Below are 25,270 nucleotides of genomic sequence, written 5' to 3' on the forward strand. Positions count from 1 at the left end.
AGTGTCTTGATGTGATTAGCTGTTAATTTATTTTCAGAAGTTACTATTTTAAATATGCTGACGCAGGTAATTTAATTTTAGCCATGGTTATGTATGTCATTTTCCATTTTAAGACTTGGATGATGTATTTAAATGGTTATTATGTGGTTGTATCCAGCTGCACTGGGACAAATTTGATGGTGTACTGAAGATGAGCTAATAAGCCCTTATCTTATTTTTTTATTGGCATGATTCTAATTACGTTATCATGTAAACCATGTATGATGGATCCAGAAATTTGCATAAGGGGGGTGTACAACGACTGCCATAGAAGGCCCTCTCCAGTCATGCCTTAGTGATTCCATATTTATAATCCACAGTTTTCCCCAAAAATAGGGGGATCTGCCTTTTTTGTGAATTCACGTGTAGCTACAATACCAAGAATTATTTTCTGTTATAGGAAAATTAAAGTGGCTGATGACTTTTGAAAATATCAGTGACTTTCTGAAGGACATTTATCTGATTCCATCTGACCTTGTCACGCAAAATTAAAAGACGGTACATTGTACTTTAAACGATTTGACAAAATGACAACATTGTATGTAGATATAGGAAGTGCCAATGAGACAACTCTCGGAGTCTCCATACAAGCAAAGACAATAATGTATTATATGTCTCTGATACAGGTAACAATTTATAAAAGTAAACCATTATAGGTTAAAGTACGGCCTTCAACACGGATTCTTGGCTCACAACGAACAGCAACATATAAAGGGCTCCAAAAAAACTAGTGTAAAATATTAAATCGGGGAAACCAACGGTCTAATCTATAGTAAAAACGAGAAACACTTGTGAGCCGGTCTGTTACAGAAAGTGCCATAAGCTACTAATTTGTATGTTTATGCAAGGATTTGTATTTAAAATCACTTTCTAATCAAATCCTTGTTTTGTGAGAGCACTGCATCTATGAATTTAGTCAATCAGTAGATAGATATAGGAAGATGTGGTGTGAGTGTGGTAAAACCAATAACAGGAAGTTCAGTTCTTTAGAACGTTTTGTGTCTGTGATTAGCCTATATCATATCTGGTTGTATATGTCGGACTAGCGAACCATCGGACTATAGAACTGTCGGACTATTAAACCGTCGGACTATAGAGCTGTCGGACTGGCAAGCGGACCCCCAAATTACTAGTGTAAAACCATTCAAACGGGGAAAACAACGGTCTAATAGACAGGCTTTTCTTCTGACAAGTGTCAATGATTTAGAATATTAAAATATCTGAAGACTTGCTAAAAAATCCTGCCTGAACATGTTTTGTTCAATTATTCTTTTCTATTGACACCTGATTGTGTATGAGGAATTAGCATTGTGTAAATATTAATTAATCCCCCCAAAAAACATTGCCGAACATTTTTAGCCAATTAGTATAAACAGTTCTCACAATTTATTATTTATTTTTTATTTAAAAGTGCATAAATAAAGATAATTGTATTAATAATGATGAATTATTAATTTCCTGGATTTCTTCTCATGTTTTAAATGTTTTATGTAAATAAATAATAAAATATTTCAAGAATTTTCGACAACAAATGAAATTAGAATTCGGGTAAAAAATAAAATTAACACGACAGAGACATTTATACTAACACGACTAAGTATTATGTACTATATCAAAACTACTATAGCTCGGACTATATGTAACCTCGTCAGTAGTTGCATGCATATATCATGGACGCATAATATTGTTGTCGTCTCTTTGGCGTACTCCCTCGACATCTCCTTTTACTCATAAATATGCAAAATCATAAACAAAAAGTTATTGGACACGTAGTACCGCCTGTCGTCTCCTAAAGTTATAAGCCTAAATTCAATCTGATGTAAAACAACTATCTAGTAGATTAATCTGTGCAAAATTGCTTGAATTTTGTCAAGCCGTAAAACAAACAAAAAAATTGTGCTTTTCGTTAATTGTATTAGAATCAGGCCGACGGTTTTCTAGTTTCTAGTTTCAATTGTTTTACATGCAGATGTCTATTCGGGATCTTTTATAGCTTGCTGTGTGGCATGGGTGTTTTTCATTGTTGAAAGTCGTACGGTGATGTTTAGTTGCGAGTATTTTTTTATGTCATTTTGGTCTCTGGTGAAGAGTTGTCTTGTCTCCTTTGCAATCATATCAGGGGTTGAAGTCATAAAACTTTGCTCAGTGCTTTGAGCACAAAAATCATGCTCGAAACATGAAATCCAACATTTTGATTGGTTATTTTCGAGTACGAGTACAAAAAACTGACTCGAAAGTTTCTCGAAAGTTTGACGACCGCAAGGCTAGATCTCTTTATTTTGATATTAATTTAACATAGACATTACATGCTAGCTATATTTTGTCCCAGCTTCAAGACTGACGACGTCAACATGGACAACATTGACACGAGACAACAGGAGTTTCTGAACCTTTTGTGTATCATCAGAGACATAGTAAAATTATATAGTTACTTAGATATATACCATATATTTCCCAGGTCTCTGGTATCACTATACTTTTTCATTTACAATTCTTGTCCAAAATCACTTAAAGATAATTTTGATGTTAAAAAAACTTGTTATAACCTTATAGACAACGGGGACTGCACGTTGTCATGGTACACAAAAGGTACGATGGTAATATCAACTTATGATACCGATTTCGGAGCGAGAGATTTGTAAGATTACATTTTTTAGAAATCTTGTGAAATATAAAAATACCTTTTAAATGAGAAACTTTAGCTTAATACGACTCACAATGATGATCAATGTGGTTCGCGCAGGTCGACGATCCACTAATTCATTTGTGATAATAAAACACTCGAGAGAGAATATTTGATTTCCGCAAACCCTACTCTTTCTTACTACATGTACTACTTTTATGACAATACCAATATATGTAAATATGAAAATATTTTTATAATAATTCAACAATAGAAATATTAATAACCTTTCAAATGACCCGCTGCTACATATATCGGCTTTTTCAAATGCATATTCTTTCAAACCATTGTTTTTTTTTAAGAATGACTATTTCGATTAAAAATTAACATGTATTTTTTGTTTATCCAATTCTCCATTAACAAAGTGCTAAAAGAACAATAAATGATATACATCAGTTATTATGTTAAATATTTATTGAAAAACTTCAATTGATTTACCTGTATAGGGTTTAAATACCTATATATATTTCACGGTACTCTGATTAGACCAGTAGACTTGAAACTTTTAAGTTAATTGGTAGTGCGGTTCTCAGTAAGTTCTAACCAGGATGTTATAAAGTTGATCATGACGGAACATTCGTTTTTAACTTTGTGTATTTTGTGTCTTGGATTATTTCAGTATGGATCATCTGAAAGTAAGTACTTTATTCTTATTACTTATGTACTAAATCATTCATTTTGAAGGTAAACTCTTTGAAGTATATTCTGATATTTGGAAACCTCATTAACCACTGACCCAAGATTGTCTTTACAATTCAAAAAGATACGAGATATCAATTTACAAGTACAACAAAAAAATGTACATGTATTAGATATATGTATAGTTTTGTTCTTTCAATTTGATACAATATTTTGGTGTCGGTGTTTACACATAACAAGAAGATAAAATATCGTAGTGTAAAGATATAAGTGTTTATGAGAATAAAAATAGATCACCAAGCATCTTAATCTTAGGTAACTTTCTCATCACATCAAAATACACTATTTTGAGAACCCATTTCCTGTTTTGTCACAGTGATATTTTGATCGCATGTACAAAAGCCAATTTATTGTAGGATTCATATTCATGAATCTACTAATGAATAGATTTGTTCGATTATTTTAGCTGTATTTTGGTAAATATCTTAAGGTTAAAAACTTTATTTGTTTACAGAGGTATTCAACATCGTGGTTTTTAAAAAAGATTGTGAAAAAAGCATTATAGATAATTACACAACCATACATTATTTCTTTAGAAGAAAACAGGGAATTATCATGAACAATGAATTTAACACACCACTTTGATAATATTCATTTTAGTGTAAATATTAAAACTGAAAACAAGTTGGGACAGACATCAAACAAAAAACCATGACAACTAAATCTGAATTCAAACCATGCACCCAGGGTACCACCAATACGTACAATGGGTAATGATTAGCCCTTGTATTATCATAAAGCTTAATCAAACTAATAAACCAAAACTAGAGAAAAGAGGGATTTAACACATTTACAGTTTAAATCATCTGTCCAATTAGTATAAGATTTCTCTAGTACTAGTATATGTTGTACTAAATTATTCAGTATTTTAGCTGACTTATAAATGTTAATAATTTATCTATTAAATTATGTTTTGTACAACCAAAAAAAAAGTATAAACCAATGATTTTTGTTTCACTCAGTGACGGCTATATTTACAATTTGTTTTTCGATCCTTGCTGAAATAATAACAGTATCATATGACCAAATTATATATGCCTATAAAAGTACCTTACATCTACAATTTTGGTTGACCTTGTTAAAATTGCATGGAGCGCTTATCTAAAAAGAAGTCTATGTTTAATATAAGCCAAGAAGGTGTAGGATACTTGCGAGATTAGGTATATTCCATTCTCAATTTTATATTCAATGCATATAAGTTTGAAGTATTTAAAATGGAAGCCGTGTGGACGAATTGTAAAAGGTAATAATATTTGTTCCATTTATAGTAAAAATTTTCTTGCCACTGAAGCTTTTATTCTTCCCATAATATGAGATATAATAAGCTTGATCCAAATATTCGCAATGGTGACTCTATATCTATATCCAAGAAATGATCATAAAAAGGATTGCTCACAAGAAAAGTACAATTTAAGCACAATTTAAATATACGTTCCCAGTTCTTACATGATATAAGATCCTTCCTGTCAGTGTGTTGCAGATATTGAGGATGATCATTATTTTGTTTGTCCAAAATATGCAACCCGCAGTAGAGAAACCTGATTCAATCCGTATTATCATTCTGAAAAAACTGTTTAAGATAATATCACAGAAACCCTCAACTCCCAAAATATCAAAATTTTCAAACATGGTCAAGTTTGATCATAAATAAAATTGCTTGTACTTTATGATGTGATATTGATAATGAAATGGATTATCATCATCGTCCTCACACAAACTATTATGTTTAACTCTTTCTATTTCCTTCTTTCTCTCTTGTGTATTATGTCCGGTGAATTGTTCTCTTAACATGCATACTCATATTATATATATAATTGTTAATATATAGAATGTTATATTGTATTACGGAAAAGACCTTCTAAACATGTTTTGGTATGTTATTAAATGGAATGAAAATAGTTTAAAAGTATTAAATCATAAGATACAAATTGCGGGAATTTCTCGTTGCATTGAAGACCTGTTGGTGACCTTCTGCTGTTGTCTGCTCTATGGTCGGGTTGTTGTCTCTTTGGCACATTCCCCATTTCCATTCTAAATTTTAAATTTACATATATCCCTTTACAACGAAAAAGTGTGTGTGTAAGGGGATTAAGCGAGATGAAATGATTTGTTAAAATAAAAGCACCTAAACATATAAAAGGTTATCAATGGAACCTATGACAAAAAACAAAAACAAACGAAAGTCAAACAAATAAAAAAAAAACATAGAACTTTAGAGAACAGTAAATGCTTAAAAAAAAATGAAAATCCACTTGTATACTTGCTTATTTATATCTGACAACAACAAAAATATGAAACAATAAAAAAAACAACATATATCTATGTAGCAATTTGCATGTCATGATAAAGGACAGTTAATGCTAGAAAAAATTAAATGCACTTATATATATGTGCTTACTTAATTTTACCGACTTCTGATCGCATAAATGATGCCGTATAGAAACCCCTATCTTCAAAACTTATATATTTTTTTCATAATAAGTGGTATTTTTATGACTTTAAAAACACGAGTACCTAAAACCAGGATTGTTATTCGCGTCATATATAAGGCTTGTATGGTTCGTAGGTCATGTATCAATAATTTATTGATAAATCAACCTTGAAGAAATTTAAAACACACAGTTCCAGTCGAATAAATCGTTATTCATGTTTCAGTCATATTTTATAATTTTAATATTAACACCAATAATGTAAGATGTTGGCTTCAATGATTATATAAACAAACTTTTCATAAGTTTTCATAAGTTTGTTATTGTTTGGGGAAACCCAAGTTCACTCGGTAGGAGGCTGGAATTCCAATTGGTCTCATTAAAAACCAAATTACAAAAACACTCAACTTGCATGAATGTACCGATTTTATTTGAAACAAGAACTGAATGAAAATGTGTGATTTTTTTGTAATAATGCACATCCATGGCTCTATAGCTACGGCAAATTAAAGAAAAATATATATTGATATCATAAGCCTTATAAGGTCTCATAACAGCCTTTGGGTAAAATAAAAGAAGTTGAAAAGTCTGTTCGAAAATGCCAAAAAAGATTTTGCTATATTTTATTTGTATTCTATATAGTTTAACTTTTAACTGACAGAAATAAATAAAACTGGGGATTAGTTTTAAACTTCGATAACGTCGAATACAATTCCTTACTTGTATATCACTTCAAATTCAGGATGTATACCATGTATAAGATATGATATGCGACGTAGCAATTGATATATTTTAAGTGACAAACCAATATACATACAATTTTTGCTCAATTGATTCGGGATTAAATTAGACTTCACAATATTTGTAGTTCATTGTAAGGTCTTCTTTGATGATTATTTTTATTTGATACCTCGGCTAGAAAGACTATATGCATATGTCGGTTTTTTTTCTGGTTACAAATGAAAACCACTGTCTATGGCCAACTTGACCTGATTAGGGTTACACTTTAATATCATTAATTATAGAGCTACAGACATCAGAACCATCTTCGTGTCTGGGAGTCTTTTCATGTAGTTTGCGTTGTATGATTCTAGTAAAGGAGCGATATGAATGGTTCATTCTTTCTCGCAACCATAAATGGCCGTTTAATCTTTCACGCAACCATCATATGACTTACCATCAATTCATCAACACGGTCATCATAGATGGTGGTATTCTGTTTACTGAATAACTGGCTCCTGGCCTGTGACAGGCACATGCAGAATGTGGTAGGGTTACACTTGTCTGAAGGCGCCAACCATCCCACAACTTGGGACAGTGGTGTAACAGTACAACATAAGAACAAATTATAAAGATCAGTTGAAAAGGGCTCATCAGATGGATACAATCAGGAGGGAACTTCCCACACAACAAAAAATACACCAAGTACAGATCTAAGAGTATTCACAGTTACTAACAGCTAGTTCAAAGCCAATAAACAGTAGAAAATATATCATACCTGATCATTCATGGCCAAATATAGAAAAATGGGAAGCTTGAAAAGATATATAATGGCAAAGGTTATTATGTCTTACGTATGAACTGAAAAATCGGCCATCTTCCTCTTGGTTTCAATATATACTTCACGACCAACAAGTAACAATTGTATATTCATGACCCTTTTTATGCACAAACATTCATTTGACTATATACTATAACACTGACCCCATTACTGTCGTAGACCCTATCAAATTACTGTAAAGGAAGTCGTTAGTATGCCTTTTAGTAATTTTAACTTTCTGATACCTAACCATTTTTTAAGTGTCCTTTTTAAATTAGAAAAAAATATTGGGATATGTCACTTGGTATATATTTTATGAAATTAGCTTCAGTGTGCATGGGATCAAATGGGTTGAAAGGGAAAATAAATGCAAACAAGGGTGAACTACATTTATTGAAATGATTTGGCCTGTAGTCAAGGAGGGACGAACTAGTTTTCTTCTTGTATTGCTACTTAATTTTCATGGGTAGTGCCAATTGATCATTTCACACAATATATTTCCAAGTCATTGTTGATAATGTAAATATTAAAATGTACGTATTATAGATTTCTTCACATGCAATGACTTGATAAAAATAAGGGAACGTGGTCTTATACGATTGGATGGAAAAGAAAGCTTATTGTTGATATTTTTAACGTTTAAATGACTTTCGAATGAGGTAAATCAAAAGCTTTCCACTACACCGTGTATAAATAAAATACTTTGATACGACAGAAAATCGAATGTTCAATTCGTTGAAAACTTTTACTTGTTTTTATCTAAGTTTTAGATTGTAAAGTCTTCCAAGTTATTGAAGTGCTTGTAAGTTTAAAAAGGTTGTTTATCGAATGCCAAACTTGGTTTTGAAGTCCATTTAATAATATCATATGGTCAATATTCCTATACTTGGACATGTTTGGCTTAGGGTTTTTTGTTGGTGGTTATCTAACTGACAATAGTACCACTTCTTTTATCAATGTTTAGATATATTCTAATAATTTTATGCGAATAAAGGGAATATGGAATACGCAAATGAGGCAACACTTAAACGATACAAAACAATAAAAAGACGATGGTCTGTGTTTTTTTTTATTTGTTGTTTTAAATTTCACGAAGTAAAGGCAAGACCATTACAGATCATTAGAGAAGCAACTATAGTTAGAAATGTTACAAACCTATACTATCAAATGAGAAGACCTCATTTTGTGTGTCGCCTCTCTTCCTTCCCCAATAGATTAATCACTATGCCTCTGTGTCCTATAGGTACCATGCATAGTCGCATTTGTCATACATTCTTATGATTATTCAGTTCAGTTTATTTTGGGAGAAAACGAGGAAAACGGCGTCCGAATATTGTTTCCGTTATCAGACCGACTTTTAAGTCATACCAAAGACTTCCAATTTTAAACTTAATGGGTTATTTTCGTGCGTCGTGTTTTACCACTTTTTGTTCGTGAAATGGCAATTTTATTTCGCGTTTTTCCTTGAAGATACCTCCCTTTATTCCCCTCTTTAAACATAATTTTCATAATTACTCGGGAAAGAACAATTATTTTGGCGTTATTCTGCATGTATACTTTGATCATAATCCTATACTATATAGAGACTCTCGTCGTGGAGAAGAAACTTGGAATTGATAGTTAATAGCAAATACACTTTATTCATATTCTATGTATATGTTCATAGTATACAGAAACGCCGCGGAAATGAAGGAATTTAACAGAAAGCAAAAAAAAAAAACAAAAAAAAACGGACTTTTGAAAAAAGGGAAAGGACTCAAAACAATTGTCCTACTAGTATCTCCAAGTGCCTTTGAGTCAGTTTGATACCTTTTCGGAAATTCTCCAGACAATAAATCTTTTACAAAAAAATCATTCTACAACAGTTTACATACTTTCAACCAAGGTCTAAATACCCACGATTTCGCGGGTGTGTTCTAGTATATATAATAACAAGAAGTCAGTTTACAATAACTGTCAAGTTCTAGCCCTTTGTGGGTTTCTTATGTTGATGATTCGTGTAGTATTGGTTTATATTCCTTTTATTCGCATTAAATACAAGTAAAAATACGTGTTGAAAGTAGAACTATAACACTGAAAAATTAAAACTTGGACAACATTGTCATACAAAATGAAAGTCAAATATTCAACAAAACACACCTAGCCTTGTGCTATGCCAGCCGTCTTTGTTTTTATATAAGTGTTAGGTTTTTGTGCTATTGAGAAGTAAGGGTTACCGACTTGTCACTTTTTTTCAATTTGTCAGACTTGGTGTTATTTTAGCTTGGTATATATTGACATTTGTCTATTATCGTTGAATTATTTTGTGTGTATGATGTTCACACCTTTAATTTTATTTATGTTTGAGATGTTTTGGGTGTCTTAAGAGTACAGTTATAGTTTATAGTGAAATTGATAGGATGGCTTAACTAGGAAAGATGTTTGAACACTGAGTAACCTTAGTTATAATCCTCTAATTCAATAGTTCTCTGGTAGTCTTTTGTTGCCGTCTGTCCAACGTGTTTTTGTTTGTTATTTGATTTTAAAAGAATTCGTAGTTTTTCCTGTTCTTAAAATTGTTCGAGTTGTACATTTTGACAGTCATGTCGGAACTTTAAGCGCTTACACTATTGTTTGACCGAGAATTTGAATAAAAAGATGACATTGTAAGATCTAATTTAATATGAAAGATTCTATAATTATGCTGTGTTATTTTTTCTTTCAGAGATAGCATTTGATACTGGTATTAGTCTGGATGTTGTTGACCCAGACCTATTGGGAACTGAAAAAGATAATCTTGCTGATCCTGTAAATACGGGTATGTGTTAATAAAAAAAAAGTATCCAATTTACAATGAAAATTTGAATTGAATAATGCTGAGAATGGAAACGGGAAATGTGATTAATGTAATTAAAGACAAAATAAACATACTTTCGCTGGTGGTCTTGTGTGGTAATCTTTAAAATAGATTTTACCCCTGGTTAAATAGTTTTAAAGGTATGACCCTTGCAGTTTTATGACTGATGAATGCGGGTCTCCATAATGATGCGACCAGTTCACGTTTTGATACGAAATAACAACTAAACACAGCATCCCGTGATGCGATCATAATAACCCACTAAATGCACACGGACTGAATTATATATATAAATAATATAGGGTTATTGCATGAATATTGGAGAATATTGTCCCGAGTAGAATTTTATATTGCACGAGCTTGCGAGTGCAATATATGTTCTACGAGGGACAATATTCCCCAATATTCATGCAATAACCCTTTTATTGTATAGTAATATAATATTTAAAAGGAAAAATTGGTTTAAACTAAGATTTTGTCGTTGATGACGTCATGAATTTTGAAGATTTATTGCACTAGTGCAATATTATACAATTACTGTCTTTTGATGAGGTAAATATGCGGTTTTATTGACTTTTGAAAAATGATATTCACTGAGGCCGACGGCCGAAGTGAATATCAGTTTTTCAAAAGTCAATAAAACCCCATATTTACCGAAACAAAAGACAGTAATTGTTTTATTCCATATTCTGAGAGAAGAAAATGTATTTAATGACATTCAAACATATACCAATTTTTTTTACATGAAACATTTTACCATAACGTTGCATGCATGTAAAAGCGCGTGACGTTTAGCGCGGTGAATAACACTTTCTCAGGTGGATATGCTTTTTTATTCAAAATCCAATTCATATAGAGAAACCTACTAAAATAATACCAATATGGAATAATATAGGGTTATTGCATGAATATTGGGAAATATTGTCCCGAGTAGAATTTTATATTGCACGAGCTTGCGAGTGCAATATATGTTCTACGAGGGACAATATTCCCCAATATTCATGCAATAACCCTTTTATTGTATAGCAATATAATATTTAAAAGTAAACATTGGTTTAAACTAAGATTTTTTCGTTGATGACGTCATGAATTTTGAAGATTTATTGCACTAGTTCAATATTAGAATTTATTGCACGCTAACTTTTGGTTACTTTCTGTGGGACATATTATATTGCTATACAATAATAGAATTTATTGCACGCTAACTTTTGGTTACTTTCTGTGGGAAATATTATATTGCTATACAATAAAATAAGATACCTAAGTACAAATAGTATTTATCAGTCTTGGTCTTATTATTGGTAATGTTGAAAATTTTCAGGAAGTTACTTGTTTAAAGCAACAAGTAATGATGACACTAGAGCCTTGACATTGAATATACTGGTACGAGATTTCAAGTCGCCAAGTTCGCTGTACTTCAGGGCTCATCCAACTTTCTTGAAATGTGTACAAGCCGCCATGACTCAACTCAGAAATGCTGATAAACAGGTAAAATATTATAAACATAGAAATTATCTGGAATAAAATAATAACCATAACGAAAAGTCTTATGCTGGATGTTCTCGTAGAGCATTTTTTTTTATTGAAACTAGAGATAGAATGCCATTAAAATGTATCAGTATTCTCAAATAATTCACATAGATATTACGAGAAATTTTTTGATGTACATGTCAGAAAAGTATCATTCTACATAAGTTAATTTCCCATTCAATTTGATTACTTAAAGGAGTTTTGGGACTTGAAGTAGACCTATTTTGATTTCATTTACAATAAACAACAGCAAATAACAATTGTATATACTATTTGACCTTTTACACATGCCCGTTAAAAAATGAAATCTTAACCAAATGGTAAAGCGCGAAAAAAACCTTACTGAGCCTTCCCGTTGAGATTTTGTGGTATAAATTATCACAAATATAGATAGAGGTTGTCAACTTTTCATCAATTTATTCTCAATCTGTGATTTTTATTTTTGTTACATAGAATGTAATGCCATATATAACTAAACGAGAGTCTGTCTGATGGCTCACCAGGCGTCGTTTTTGGTTTAATTTTCCCAAACAATGCACAACACAATAACAGGACTACGCATATAAAACCATGCTTAAGTCATATTTTCTTTTTCTCAAACATATATCTTCAAGTATACATACATATTTTTCATCAGGTCTACAACCTAACTGTTTACAATATATATATATATATACATGTAAATAATTCTCAATTTATACTTTTTTATTAATTTCAAGGTTAAAGTTAAGCAGGGGTTCCAAACATTGAGTGACGTTGGGAGTGGTGTAACAGACCGAGACAATTACCTAAGAAGTGGTGCTGGTATCACTCTCGAGTTTAAGGCTGGAGTTACTGGTGCTATAGATGATATCGTCACTGCTGTATTGAAAACATGCCCTGTTCCTATGATGGTGAGTAGTCATGACAATGTGCATAATTTTAAACTCAAACAAACCAGTGTTGATTAGAAACCGTAAAATATTTAGAATCAAACAATTCAAAACAATTCAAAGCCCCGTACCCCTACCCAATCCCTCCCCTCCCCACACACACACGATGAATTGTCGGTGCCTAACTGTTCTCGCAGGAATCTGTTTAAATTTCAAAAATAGTAAAAAATTTTAATAAAAAGAAAACATCAATGACATCTACAAGACTGACAAGTTGCACAAAAAAAAACCAATTCGACACAGGTGTCTAAGCACTAAACACAGTACAAGTAAACACAACAACAGATATTTTTATTTCACTGAAAATGAAAGATGTGTAACTACCAACTTTTCTGAGCAACTTTAATTTCCATAAATTATCTCATTTAGGAAAATTATTCTCAATTTACAGAAAATGGAGAGAGATATAGGTGTTGAGAAACTTGCAGATAGTGTGCATGTTCACATGAAAGGAGCCGATCATGATTCAGGCCCTACGTTCACTGGCATATCAGATCCACAAACACCCATAGCTGCTGGATTAGGTAAGACTGCTTCTTCACAATATATTAAACAATGCAACACGTTAAAGTCACTAATAATTTTCGTATGTTTTAAATATGATAATACATTCTTTATATAGATTCTTTAAACTCAAAGTTAAAAGAACGATGTAAAAAATTACCCGAAGCGTTTTCGAAGATTTTACTGCAATCAAAAGAGTTTGAAAATTAAATGCAAACCCTGTTTCAATAGATGTGACAAATTCGTATTTTTGCCATGTGAAACCCCGAAAAGTATTATGATGACAAACAAACAAGGATGATACCAATACGAACAAGTAATTGATATTTTCTGAAAGTTTTATCTTTAAAATCCTCTCATTTGTAGAGGGAATGCTGTTATAAACGGACGTCGCAAAGATAATTTTGACCAAATAAAAGAATACATGCCATGTATAAATCCAACAGAATACACCAGCGACCATCTTTAAAAAATAAACCGACCTTGCTTTGTCGCCAAGAATGCAAACACAATTTAATGTAATGGTAACTCACCAAATAATACCTTTCTTCTGTGTTCCTTTTAGATCCACAGAAAATCCCCGACTGCTCCAACCTTAAAACAGTTGCAAATGGTGCTTATTACCCTGGTGGATACGATGATCCAACACAAGTAGTAGGTGTAGTTGATGAACCAGTGGATAGAACTATGACAGTAGACGCCAACAGGTACGTGGGTAGAAATGTTTTATAAGGTGATTTGCCAAACAGGTATTGTATGGCTGTGGAAGGTCCTTATCAACAGGTAAGGTGATGAGACTAAACGGAGAAATGGAAATTAAAATAAAAAAAAAAACAATTTCTGACGTCAGACACACAAATCAATGAAAGTGTTTGTAGATAGATGTTTTTGTGTTCTGTTAAATTGTTCCTTTTAAAATTGTTATACGATGATGACTGATGTACCCATATTTTGACTATTTTATTTATTGTGTCTGTTTAGTAAACGCATCGATTGTAAATATAACGGAATTTGATGAGACTGTCATCAAAGTGATAGGGTTAGCGCTATAAAACCAGGTTTAATCCACCATTTTCTACATTTGAAAATGCCTATACCAAGTCAAGAATATGACAGTTCTTGTCCATTCATTTTTGATGCGTTTTTTTATTTGATTTTGTCATGTGATTATGGACTTTCCGAATTGATTTTTCTCTTAGTTCAGTATTTTTGTGATTTTACTTTTTTCCAACATTTGAATTTACCTAAGGAGGATAAGAATATGTGTTGTTCGTCCTTTTTTGGTTAAGATGAAGCCCATGGGATGTAATTGTACCTTTACTACAGTCCAAACTGGTTGCTTTTGACAAATCGAACGCAAAAAATATAGTTAATTCGATTAACTTTGTTCCAACATGGTTTACGCTCATAATAACAATTCTCGAAATTAAAATTTAAATGAAAATATTTAGACTACAAAAAAAAAAAATGGCCCTGAACTTGGCTGAAGAGACCAACCATCAACTTTGTCTTGGAGAGTAAGTAGCATAAACAATAATGGTTTCTATTAGTTGACGTATTATTTTTTGTGTTATTTTGGTCTCTTGTGCAGAGTTGTCTCATTGACAATCATACCACTTCTTCTTTTTTGTATTATTTTTACGGCTATTGTTTTTTTTATATAAACTGTCGGTTCACGGGGTCTCGCTCCTTCTTGGAGTTCATGTGATTTCCTCAACGGCAATGTCATACCTTGGTCAGTCTCTTCTGAAGCGATTTTCGAGATTTGAACTTCGGTAAACTACAATCGCCTTAATTCATTCTCGATGCATTCTTTGATGTCATTTGTCCATGGAAATGTTTCACCTGGTTTACACTTTCGTAATCCTTATCAACACGAAGTCGATTGCATTAAGATCTATTCATGTACGCTACACATGAATAACATCCTAGGGGTTATATACAAGTTCGAATTAAAATTAAGAACAAAAGTCTTCGTGTTGAGAATTATAAGGATTTATAATACGTTTTTGATTGGGTTTTTTGATGGGTAAACTTGGCCACTGAACCAAAAGAAAAAAAATATCTCAGTTTGTGTGTTAACCGACTCAATTTCAACATCAATAACCTCTACAATAATGTGTTCGATCCTTTAATGCAGTGGTAGGTTTATCAATGTGATCGTAAGATAAAATATTTTTAGTTTTTTGTACATCATTTTATAAAATGTATTTTTAGGCTTGTACAGTATTTGGGTAACAACGTCGACTTTAATGACTGTTCAACTTATACAGGAAATACACTAACTGGAACTACGCAGAGGTAAGAAGTTTATCAAAGAGGGACAGTCAAACTCATAAATCGAAAATGAAATGACAACGCCATGACTAAAAATGAAAAAGTCAAACAGACAAACAATAGAACACATGACGCAACATAGAAAACTAAAGAATACGCAACACGAACCCCATCAAAAACTAGGGGTGATCTCCGGTGCTCCGGAAAGGTAAGCAGATCCTGCGGCACCCGTCGTTTTGCTTATGTTATAACAAATCCGGTAAATAGTCTAATTCGGTAGGTCACATATATGAAAGGGAAGGGGATTATAGTTACGACGTAAGGAACATATCCTCAACACAGTATTGATTAAAATATACCTTATAAGATATTACACAAAATGAATATCAAATGGTGAAAAAATGGTATTGCAAATTGTAGATCTTGTCCTGCAAAATAAACGAATGTGATCATGATTCATTGTGGCAATTTATTTCAGCTTAATAAATGAATTTATTTGATCTATCAACATTTTGTTGAAAAAATATTGAACAAACCCAATAAATTTCATTTTGATTTTAGGTGTAAACAAAGAACGATGACAACAAGAATGTACAATGCCGTAAAATACTTACAAAAAATGGTCAGAGATAAAATGTCAGGTAAGACTTGATATATAACCACTACTTTAATCATTTATATGAGAAAAAATAATCACAAGAAATACAAAAAAAAACAAGCCAAAATTGATATTGATATGACATTTTAATCATTGTTTGTATCACCTTTTACAATAAATACATAAAATAAACTAAAATCAACTTGCACATTCAAAAGAAAAAGTATATTGCTCTATTGACAATTCTTCACTAAACATATCAATAAAAAGATATGTACAAATAATGTTTTGAGAGGTTAAGTTGTAAAGACAATGCAACAAAAACTTAAACTAATTGAATCCATCGGTATTTTTAGTCGCTGTTACAAAATCTTTTGAAATTGTGCATGTTTTGACGCTTTATAACTTATGTAACGCCTTGTTTAATAGACACATTGGTAATCACAAAAGCATGGGATGATGATGGTACAAATCAAGACTCACTGCATTCTGAAGGTAGAGCCTTGGAAGTAAAAATGAAGACATCAACCGATATGGTATTGCTGTCACGATATGCTATATGCGCAGGAGTGGATTATGTTGCAAACAAAGGTATGTTGTTATACTGTTTAGATATGTAATATATAAGACTAGATTTGAAAATTATAATCTAATGATATCTTTAAGTAAGTAAAGTATACCACTGCTATTGATCTGATATGTCTAGTGATATATAAGTTATTCGAAGACGACATTAAGGAAGTGTACGGTCGTATATGAAGAATAATTCAAATGAAGACCTTATGAAAATAATTCATCTCATTAAACCATATTATCCAACCTTGACATTTATAACGACGAGAACTGCAGGATGACATGTACCAATATAAAGAAAACAGATTTCAAAATAAAATCAAGGGGTATGATTTTAACGTATGTCACTGATTTCAGTGCCTAAGACATGTGTTTCTATGACAGCTTTCACCAAACAGTTGGAGACAATACAAAAATAGATCAAACGAATTAAACCAAATACGTATGTTTATGATAGACAATACCATGATCCAAAGAATTCTATTTTTTCAAGGAACATAATTTTATTCCATTTATACATAGGTACATACCTCTTGCTGGTTGTAAAGAAAATGAAGGGTGATATAGCTAATATGATCCAATTTAAATCAATTCAACTGATGGGAGTAGAACCACCATCTTCGAAAAATTCATACTACAGTCTGCCATCTGAGTTCACAGAAAAGGAGATTAATGCCAAATATTCCCTGTTTGACAGCAGTGGTCGGGTTAGTATACACATGAATATTAGTGTCCAAGTAATAAGTAACTGGTAGACATACAATATGTATTTTAATTCGTCATGTCATTCATGTACTGTGTTAATGATTTCTTCCCATCCCATTTGTAGAAATACTATTCAGGATTCGTATCACCACTTATATTCAGCATTTACTAGTAGCTGATTTACACGATATTATACTAGTAACTGTTAGATGAGAAAAAAAACAAATTCTTACAAAAAGGAACAATTAAATAAAGTTTGGTCACAGCCTTTTGGAATAATGTTTATTTATCATAATTGATTTTAAAAACACAAGGTTGTCTATAATTGCTTACATCCACTTCGTTTGAACTGTGGTTGAAAGTTGTCTCATTGGCAATCATACCACATCGCCTTACCTTTTCATTTTCATTACAATTCATAATGAAATATTTGATGTATTGTAGGAGGATTTCAAGCTAAATGACAATGCTACAGTGGGAATGTTTATGTCACAAGATCCAGATTATCGTTACTTCAGATTAGACCCAAGAATAGTCGAATGCTACTCTTCCATAGTCGAAAGTGAAAACAAAAACTCAGAGGACTGTAAGTATTGTAAATACAAATATTTTATTTATCTAAGAATTGGTTTGTTTTAATTATTTTTTCTTATTGTAAAATTTTCAGTTATAAATCCTGCAATTGCACTAACAGAGGTTGCAACTTCTTCAAGTAAAGATTGCATCAGACAAGAGTGGCAATTATCTTTAGACTCGTACATAACTGATGTTTTCTTTTGGCTTTCTAAACCTTTGGTTGTACAAGCACATTATATGTGCAAACTAGATAAGGAAGCATACCTTCATATAACTGATACTTAGTCAGTGTCTCTCCGCTAACTCTCTAAAGGTACCATTTGGCCAAATGACATAGTTTTTGTCGGATTTAAAAGATACATTTTATAAACTTGTATTTCAACATCTTCAGTCAAATACATGTATTGATCCTGGCTGTGCTGTTAACCCCCTTTTTGTTTCTATGCAATCTAACGTCTAATACCTTTGACTCTCCAAACTTTTGGCATTATTGTTCTCATATATTTGGGTTGAGTTTTTAAAAATTAAACTTAGATACAGAGAAAAAACAATAACATAAATCTGTTCAGTAGTTTATCAGATGTTGTTTGAAAAATCTTATAGAAGAACGAAAAAATCAACACTTGCTTGCTGAATACTGTAAGTTTTGTTTTCAATATATCACATATTTGCAGTGATTGAAGTAGAAGTGATTCGTGGATTCATATCCAATCCCGAACAAGCATCTTTGATGGATGTTATGGACGATAGATATGAAACACACACTTTGGGCGTGGCTATACAGATAAGGTACAAAAATGGAACCCTTGGCCCGGAGTTTACACCTCAAAGACTTGCACAGAAGGCTGTTGAGCAGTGTTCACCTGTTTTCAATCACACCGGAAGTGATGAAGAGGCTGCAGGAATTGGTTTATACAAAGATAGTGTTTTTGTTGATATTAGAGACCAGTTTGAATTGTGGGTAGAAAAAGATGAATACATTCCAACAGGATATACACTTGAGACCTACACTGATTTTATGGAAAAAAGAGCTGAACTCGCAAATGGTATGTTGAAATCATAAAATAAAAAAATAAAACGTTATGATAAAAAGATAACTTCATATTTAATATGTTTCCGCGGTAAAGGAATTAGATTCTTTTAGATAAAATTGCTTTAGAAACATTCTCTTAAAAATCCACATTAATAAAGGAACGATGACCTGTACTGAAAATTTTCACTAGAACGGTTTATGTTAATATATAGATCATTCCTCATGTGCAATTATAGATAACATGTAAATGATATGTAAATTTTTCAGACTTCCGTATTGTTGATCCAGACGACCTGACAGAAGCATGCGCTCTTGCACATCCTCCAGCGAAGCAGTCACTTACTTATGATTATGATGAACCCGAAATTTCAAAACGTAAAAGACGACGCAAGCGTGCAACAGCTAACGACTGCATACCGACCTATTCTACTCCTCATTGCGCATTAGTCGCCAAACACCTCCAGGAAGAGGTAGAGGAGATTTGGACTGAAACTAATAGAAAATGGATCTATCGCAATGCAAGTGAGGTAAAAGAAGCGCTGGACAACTGTTTGGGAATCTGTGGAACTTGTCTTACAGGTATATAATTACAAGTCTATGAGTTGGTGTTATTTAGAGGTTATAAGTCTATATGTATTTCAGCGTTAGAGATACCCATTTAATATAAAAAATATGGTTAGCTAGCTATAAAACCAGGTTCAATCCATCATTTTCTACATAAGAAAATTCCTGTACCAAGTTAGGAATATGACAGTTGTTATCCATTCGTTTAATGAGTTTGAGCTTTTGATTTTTCCATTCGATTAGGGACTTTTCTTCGTGGATTTTTCTCGGAGTTCAGTAGTTTAGTGATTTTACTTTTTACAAGCCTTTTATGAAAAATTGCATGGTTCAATAAAACTTGAGGATTTGTATATCGAATGTAACCTATGGCCATTAAAATATTGTATTGTATTGTATTGTATTAACATATATAAAGGTAACCCTTTCTATACTTTTTAAGTAGATGATTTAAAAATACACTATTTTTGCTGATACTACTGATAAATAAGACATGATGCTGAACAGAGGAAAGAGAAACCAGGTCCTGGTGGCGATAAATGAAAAAAAAATAACATCGAACTTGTAACGTTATACAAGTGTATATGAAACAATGTTTAGTTTGAATGAACGACAAAATGCGCTAACATTTGTTTTTTTTTTCACACATTGTAGTCAATATAATAGAATTTTATGTGACTGTCATACAAGTGAGAAGTTTAGCTAGTTATAAATTTAAACCATAAAAAAAAATGCATATACCAAGTCAGGAATATGACAGTTGTTATCCATTCGTTTGATGTGTTTGAGCTTTTGATTTTTCTGTTTGATAACGGACTTTCCGTTTTGATTTTTCCTCAGAGTTGGTTTTTTTACTTTTTGAAAAAATAATGTGATTTTATATACATTTGTATACATATTTACTTGCAGGTGCAATTTATGATGCTAAACTGAAGCACTGTAACAATTTACTTCATTGGCTCCCATTTGAAATGATGAACGATGATCCAGACATTACTAACTTTTATCCACGTGACAACTTGATAGCGAGAGGTTTGGCCTGTAATGGTGGTGAACATTGTCTGGAAAAGGCGCCATTGTTTTCTATTTTAAGTAAGTATCTATTAACGTCTTTAATTAAATATCATATTTAGTGTCTAGCCGCCCTAGAAAAGATGTGCATGTTTGTGTTTCAGAAACATTACTAATCTATAAATCAATTTCATTTACTGCTATATTTTTGTTGAAATTTTCCTCCAGAAAGAGACTTCAAATTGGACGTTCCTATTTGACCGACCGTGTGAGAGCTGTGTAGCCAATCGAGGTCGTTAATAATTATCATCATCAACCCAATTCGTCAGAGGAATATTGAATATTGATTTTAAACATTCAATTCATCTCTTCAACTTGAAATCTAAAGAAAACCCAATAGCTCCAATTTCAAATTTAGAATATAAGTGTAAAATATATGCTGCATTGCATTCATTACTATTATTGACTTTTAGTGCCATCCATTAAGAGATTATACAGACCTGACCCCACCAAGAGTGTGAAGGAATTGATTTATGCCTCTGAGGAGAACCCTACTCCATGTCCACAGATTCTGGATGAGTTGTATGCCAGTCATGCTAAAGGAATCGTCAAGTTTTGGGTTGCTGACGAAACTGATATAACCTCTTTTAAACATGGGCTCCAGGTAAGACACATTTAATACAGGAACGGGGACCCAATTAAATGCCCCATTGAAACGCATTTAAAATCTAGTAAATAAATGGGGCCCTGTTCAATTAATAATTTTGATAGCCACCTTGGGACTTCTGGTTCATGTTAGGCATTTGTGTTGAAGTGTCTTAGTACAATCTCAGTGCCTCATGACTGGCATTCCGTTGCAAAATTTTGTTTTTATTGACAACAGGGTCAGTCTGTTTATTTCCGGGGAAGAATGAAGGCTAGAATTAAGGACATTTACTCTATGTACTGACGCAAGAATACATTTAAATCAAACAATATGTTTACAGTAAACTATAAAGCCTACCCTTTCAAATAAACCTGCATTCAGTTACAGAGCTAGTGTAATAATAACACTACACTATTTTAAACAAAAGTTATATATTTTTATTAAGAATTACATACGTGGGTACCGGACTGGTCGCCGTAACTGGGATCCTATTCCACTTATATTACAGATAGCAAAAGAAGTGTGTTGAACTTTGATAAACTTTGTTTATTCATCAATGAGTTTAAATGAAAAATAAAGGCAACATTAGTTTACCGGTGTTCAAATGTCATAATTTGATTGAGAGAAAGCAAATCATTCGTTGTTTTCGGCTGATTTCTGGTCAGGATATGATATGGAAATTGTTTCAACAAATTGCTTCTTATATTATTATGTATAAATTCTTATAACAATTCTGGCCCCTACTTCCTCACCAAGAATATAGAAAAAAATATCCTTTAAAAAGTTACCCACCATGGTTAGAAGAGTTCGTTGAAATTTACGTAAACTTATAACTTTACCAAATAGCACCAAATTGATCACTTTATCTCTAAAATTATGAAATATATATCCTTTAATATTTTAAGACTGCTATGTTGTACAACAAAGACGTGACCAAAATCCAGGTTTTCGTCCTAAATGCCCACAGCAAAGAAGTAGTTGATGGTGTCCTTCAGGGTTTCACCAGGGAGTTTGCTACCACTGGATGTCCTAAATATTCAAGAGAAACTGTAGCTGAGTTTGAAATCCTCGATCCACCTCATCGTAAGTTATTCTTGATATCCTGAGTCAAGTCAGACAATTGTGTCACGTACTTTAAATGTGTATGCTTATTCGTAATTGTTCTTAAATTGAAAAAAATACTAGGATGGTAACATTATGTTATTGTTAAAAGTTGATGTATTATAAGCCTTTTATTTGCTTATTTTTTTTATCACCAACGTAGATAAATATATGGTTTCTTTACTCATATTTGATTATGTACATTTTGACTACAATCACATAAAGAACTAAGCTAAAACATATGTTAACAACCTTATCATTTGACCCTTTTGATTTTTTTTTCATTTAAAAAGTTTCTTAGCTTACATTCTACCGCAATACAATATTTAAATGTTTATTTTTGCAGATGTTCGTAGGAGAGCTGCATCACACGTCCACAACCACAAGAACAAGTTAGTTCAAGACGCAATGAACTGGGAGATGAATGACTTGAGAGGACCATAGAAGTGCCAATGTTTTTGCTTTTTTGTTAAATCATTATAATATTTAATTTTATCAAATATATTCTATTTTTATTATTGCATTTTATGATTGTTGAAAAGTTATTTGAACTTCATCGTAATATATTAAGTTTAAAATAATGATTTTTGTTCTCTGTACCTGTTGTAGTAATCCGTCCATTTTTGTAATATTTTAAAGAGCAATTGAAAAATATCTAATATTTCAGTCAACAGTAATACAGGAACAATGAGTCTTTTGAAGACGAAATACACGTCTGGTTTACAAAATTAAAAGCCTGGTATGTTTTAACAACTGTGTTAAGCTCTCAAGACAGTATGTCCTCAACTACTATGAACTATTCCTAGCAGATCAAACTGATGACAAGAAAACCCAGACACTTTCCAATATGCATTCTTTAAAACTGTTGACAAAATAGCATTCAGATAAAGAATAAAGTCGCAAATATAGTAACAAATACTTAAAGTTCTCTATACGTTTAGCTCATTTACAATATATACATCAGAAAAAGTCTATACAGTATGTCATTTTCTTTAAATAGTTTTACTTTTAGAAGTTCAAGACTTGTAACATAGCATTGTTATGTATTGTTCTTTAGTTAAATTTTACTTTTGTGCTATCAAAACGATTTTATTAATATTTGTTAATATTCTCTACTTTTTCAAATAAGTGTTGTTGTTTATTCATTCCTACATTTTAAACTTAAAAAAATATGTGATAAAACTTTAATCATCATTATATACACATTTCTATTTTCTTGAATAAAAATTTCTTGGAATATTGAGTTTTTTTTATGTATTATCTACCATTATTCAACACAAAAATGCCATGTCTAGCCAATATGATCGACTCTTTGTCAATATAATGGAATTTGATGCCACTGTCATACAAGTGAGAGATTTAACTAGCCTTATCAGGATTTAGTTGCAGAAATATTGTTATGACTTTGCTCTTTGACATTGACATTAAGCAGGAATCAAGCCTTTCCTTTAATCAACAGTTGTATAACATTTGGCCAATATACCATACGTGACTGTAGCAATGCTATGACTTTGATTTTTGTCAATGCTGTAATCCTTATAGTTGATATAAGAAGAAGTGTAACCTTCTAATATTACTAAGTGTTTGACCAATTTTTACCATTGAACAGTAGAATACTACTGTTGCCTTTATTTATATCAAATGAGAAAAAAAATCTTAACTCTTTTTTAGCTCACCTGGCCCGAAGGGCCAAGTGAGCTTTTCTCACCACTTGGCGTCCGTCGTCCGTCGTCGTCGTCCGTCGTCGTCGTCGTCGTTAACAATTTACATTTTGAACTTCTTCTAGAGAACCACTGAATGGAATGGAACCAAACATGGCATGAATGTTCCTTATGAGGTGCTGACCAAGTGTTGTTACTTTGTAGCCGATCCATCATCCAAGATGGCCGCCAGCGGGGGACTTAGTTTAACATAGGACCCTATGGGAAATGCATACAAATGACTTCTTTTAGAGAACCACTGAATGGAATGAAATCAAACATGGCATGAATGTTCCTTATGGAGTGCTGACCAAGTGTTGTTACTTTGTAGCCAATCCATCATCCAAGATGGTCGCCAGCAGGGACTTAGTTTAACATAGGACCCTATTGGAAATGCATACAAATGACTTCTTTTAGAGAACTACTGAATGGAATGAAATCAAACATGGCATGAATGTTCCTAATGTGGTGCTGACCAAGTGTTGTTACTTTGTAGCCGATCCATTATCCAAGATGGACGCCAGCGGGGGACTTAGTTTAACATAGGACCCTATTGGAAATGCATACAAATGACTTCTTTTAGAGAACCACTGAATGGAATAAAACCAAACATGGCATGAATGTTCCTTATGAGGTGCTGACCAAGTGTTGTTACTTTGTAGCCGATCCGCCATCCAAGATGGCCGCCAGTGGGGGACTTTTGAATGAAATTAAACATGTTCCTTTCCTTATCAATGAGGTTGTGTTGTCACTTTTAGCCAAATTTTATATTTTTTCATATGATTTCAAAAACCCAAGTAGAATCAGGTGAGCGATACAGGCTCTTGAGAGCCTCTAGTTTTAAATCATTCAAATATTTTTTAATTTTAATATTATAATCTGCAAATCTCAATTTATATACCAGTCATTGGAAATCCAAAATGTTTTCCAAAATAATTAACACTTTCGTACTATTATAAGTTATGAGCATCACTGAAGAGACATGAAATGCGCATCTGGTGCAAGAAAATTGGTACCGTTAATTTTATTATGACAAACTAAGATGTACGATATGTACTATAGTAGACCACCAACCTTAGTGGTTTATTGTGTAGAATTCAAAATTTAATATTAAATTATGTTAAAAAAAAAATCAAAACAACACGTTATAAATTTCATGCGTCCGAAGCCCTGTTCCGGAGTTACCTTTATCAGGAACGCTCAAAGTGGAATATGTGAAAGCCAAAGATATTTAATAACCAAATCCGTTGAAGATGACAAAAAGTACATGAAAAATAATCGAATTAATTTAAGGTCA

At 32.3% G+C, this 25,270-nt stretch overlaps 1 protein-coding gene across 1 annotated transcript; it reads left to right on the forward strand.

Annotated features, from left to right (window-relative positions):
• Positions 1–3,200: 3,200 nt before the first annotated feature.
• Positions 3,201–23,510, forward strand: LOC143045350 (uncharacterized). The gene is made up of 17 exons (XM_076217800.1): positions 3,201–3,357; positions 10,095–10,187; positions 11,548–11,714; positions 12,476–12,649; positions 13,080–13,212; positions 13,758–13,899; positions 15,410–15,493; positions 16,031–16,110; positions 16,497–16,658; positions 17,163–17,347; positions 17,790–17,931; positions 18,596–18,967; positions 19,222–19,533; positions 20,425–20,607; positions 21,000–21,190; positions 22,078–22,255; positions 22,620–23,510. Exons 1-17 carry the CDS (start codon positions 3,288–3,290, stop codon positions 22,715–22,717), a joined length of 2,766 nt encoding a protein of 921 aa, XP_076073915.1. The 5' UTR covers positions 3,201–3,287; the 3' UTR covers positions 22,718–23,510.
• Positions 23,511–25,270: the final 1,760 nt, after the last annotated feature.

This window comes from Mytilus galloprovincialis, chromosome 9 (assembly GCF_965363235.1).
Source record: "Mytilus galloprovincialis chromosome 9, xbMytGall1.hap1.1, whole genome shotgun sequence".
Taxonomy (NCBI): Eukaryota; Metazoa; Mollusca; class Bivalvia; order Mytilida; family Mytilidae; genus Mytilus; species Mytilus galloprovincialis.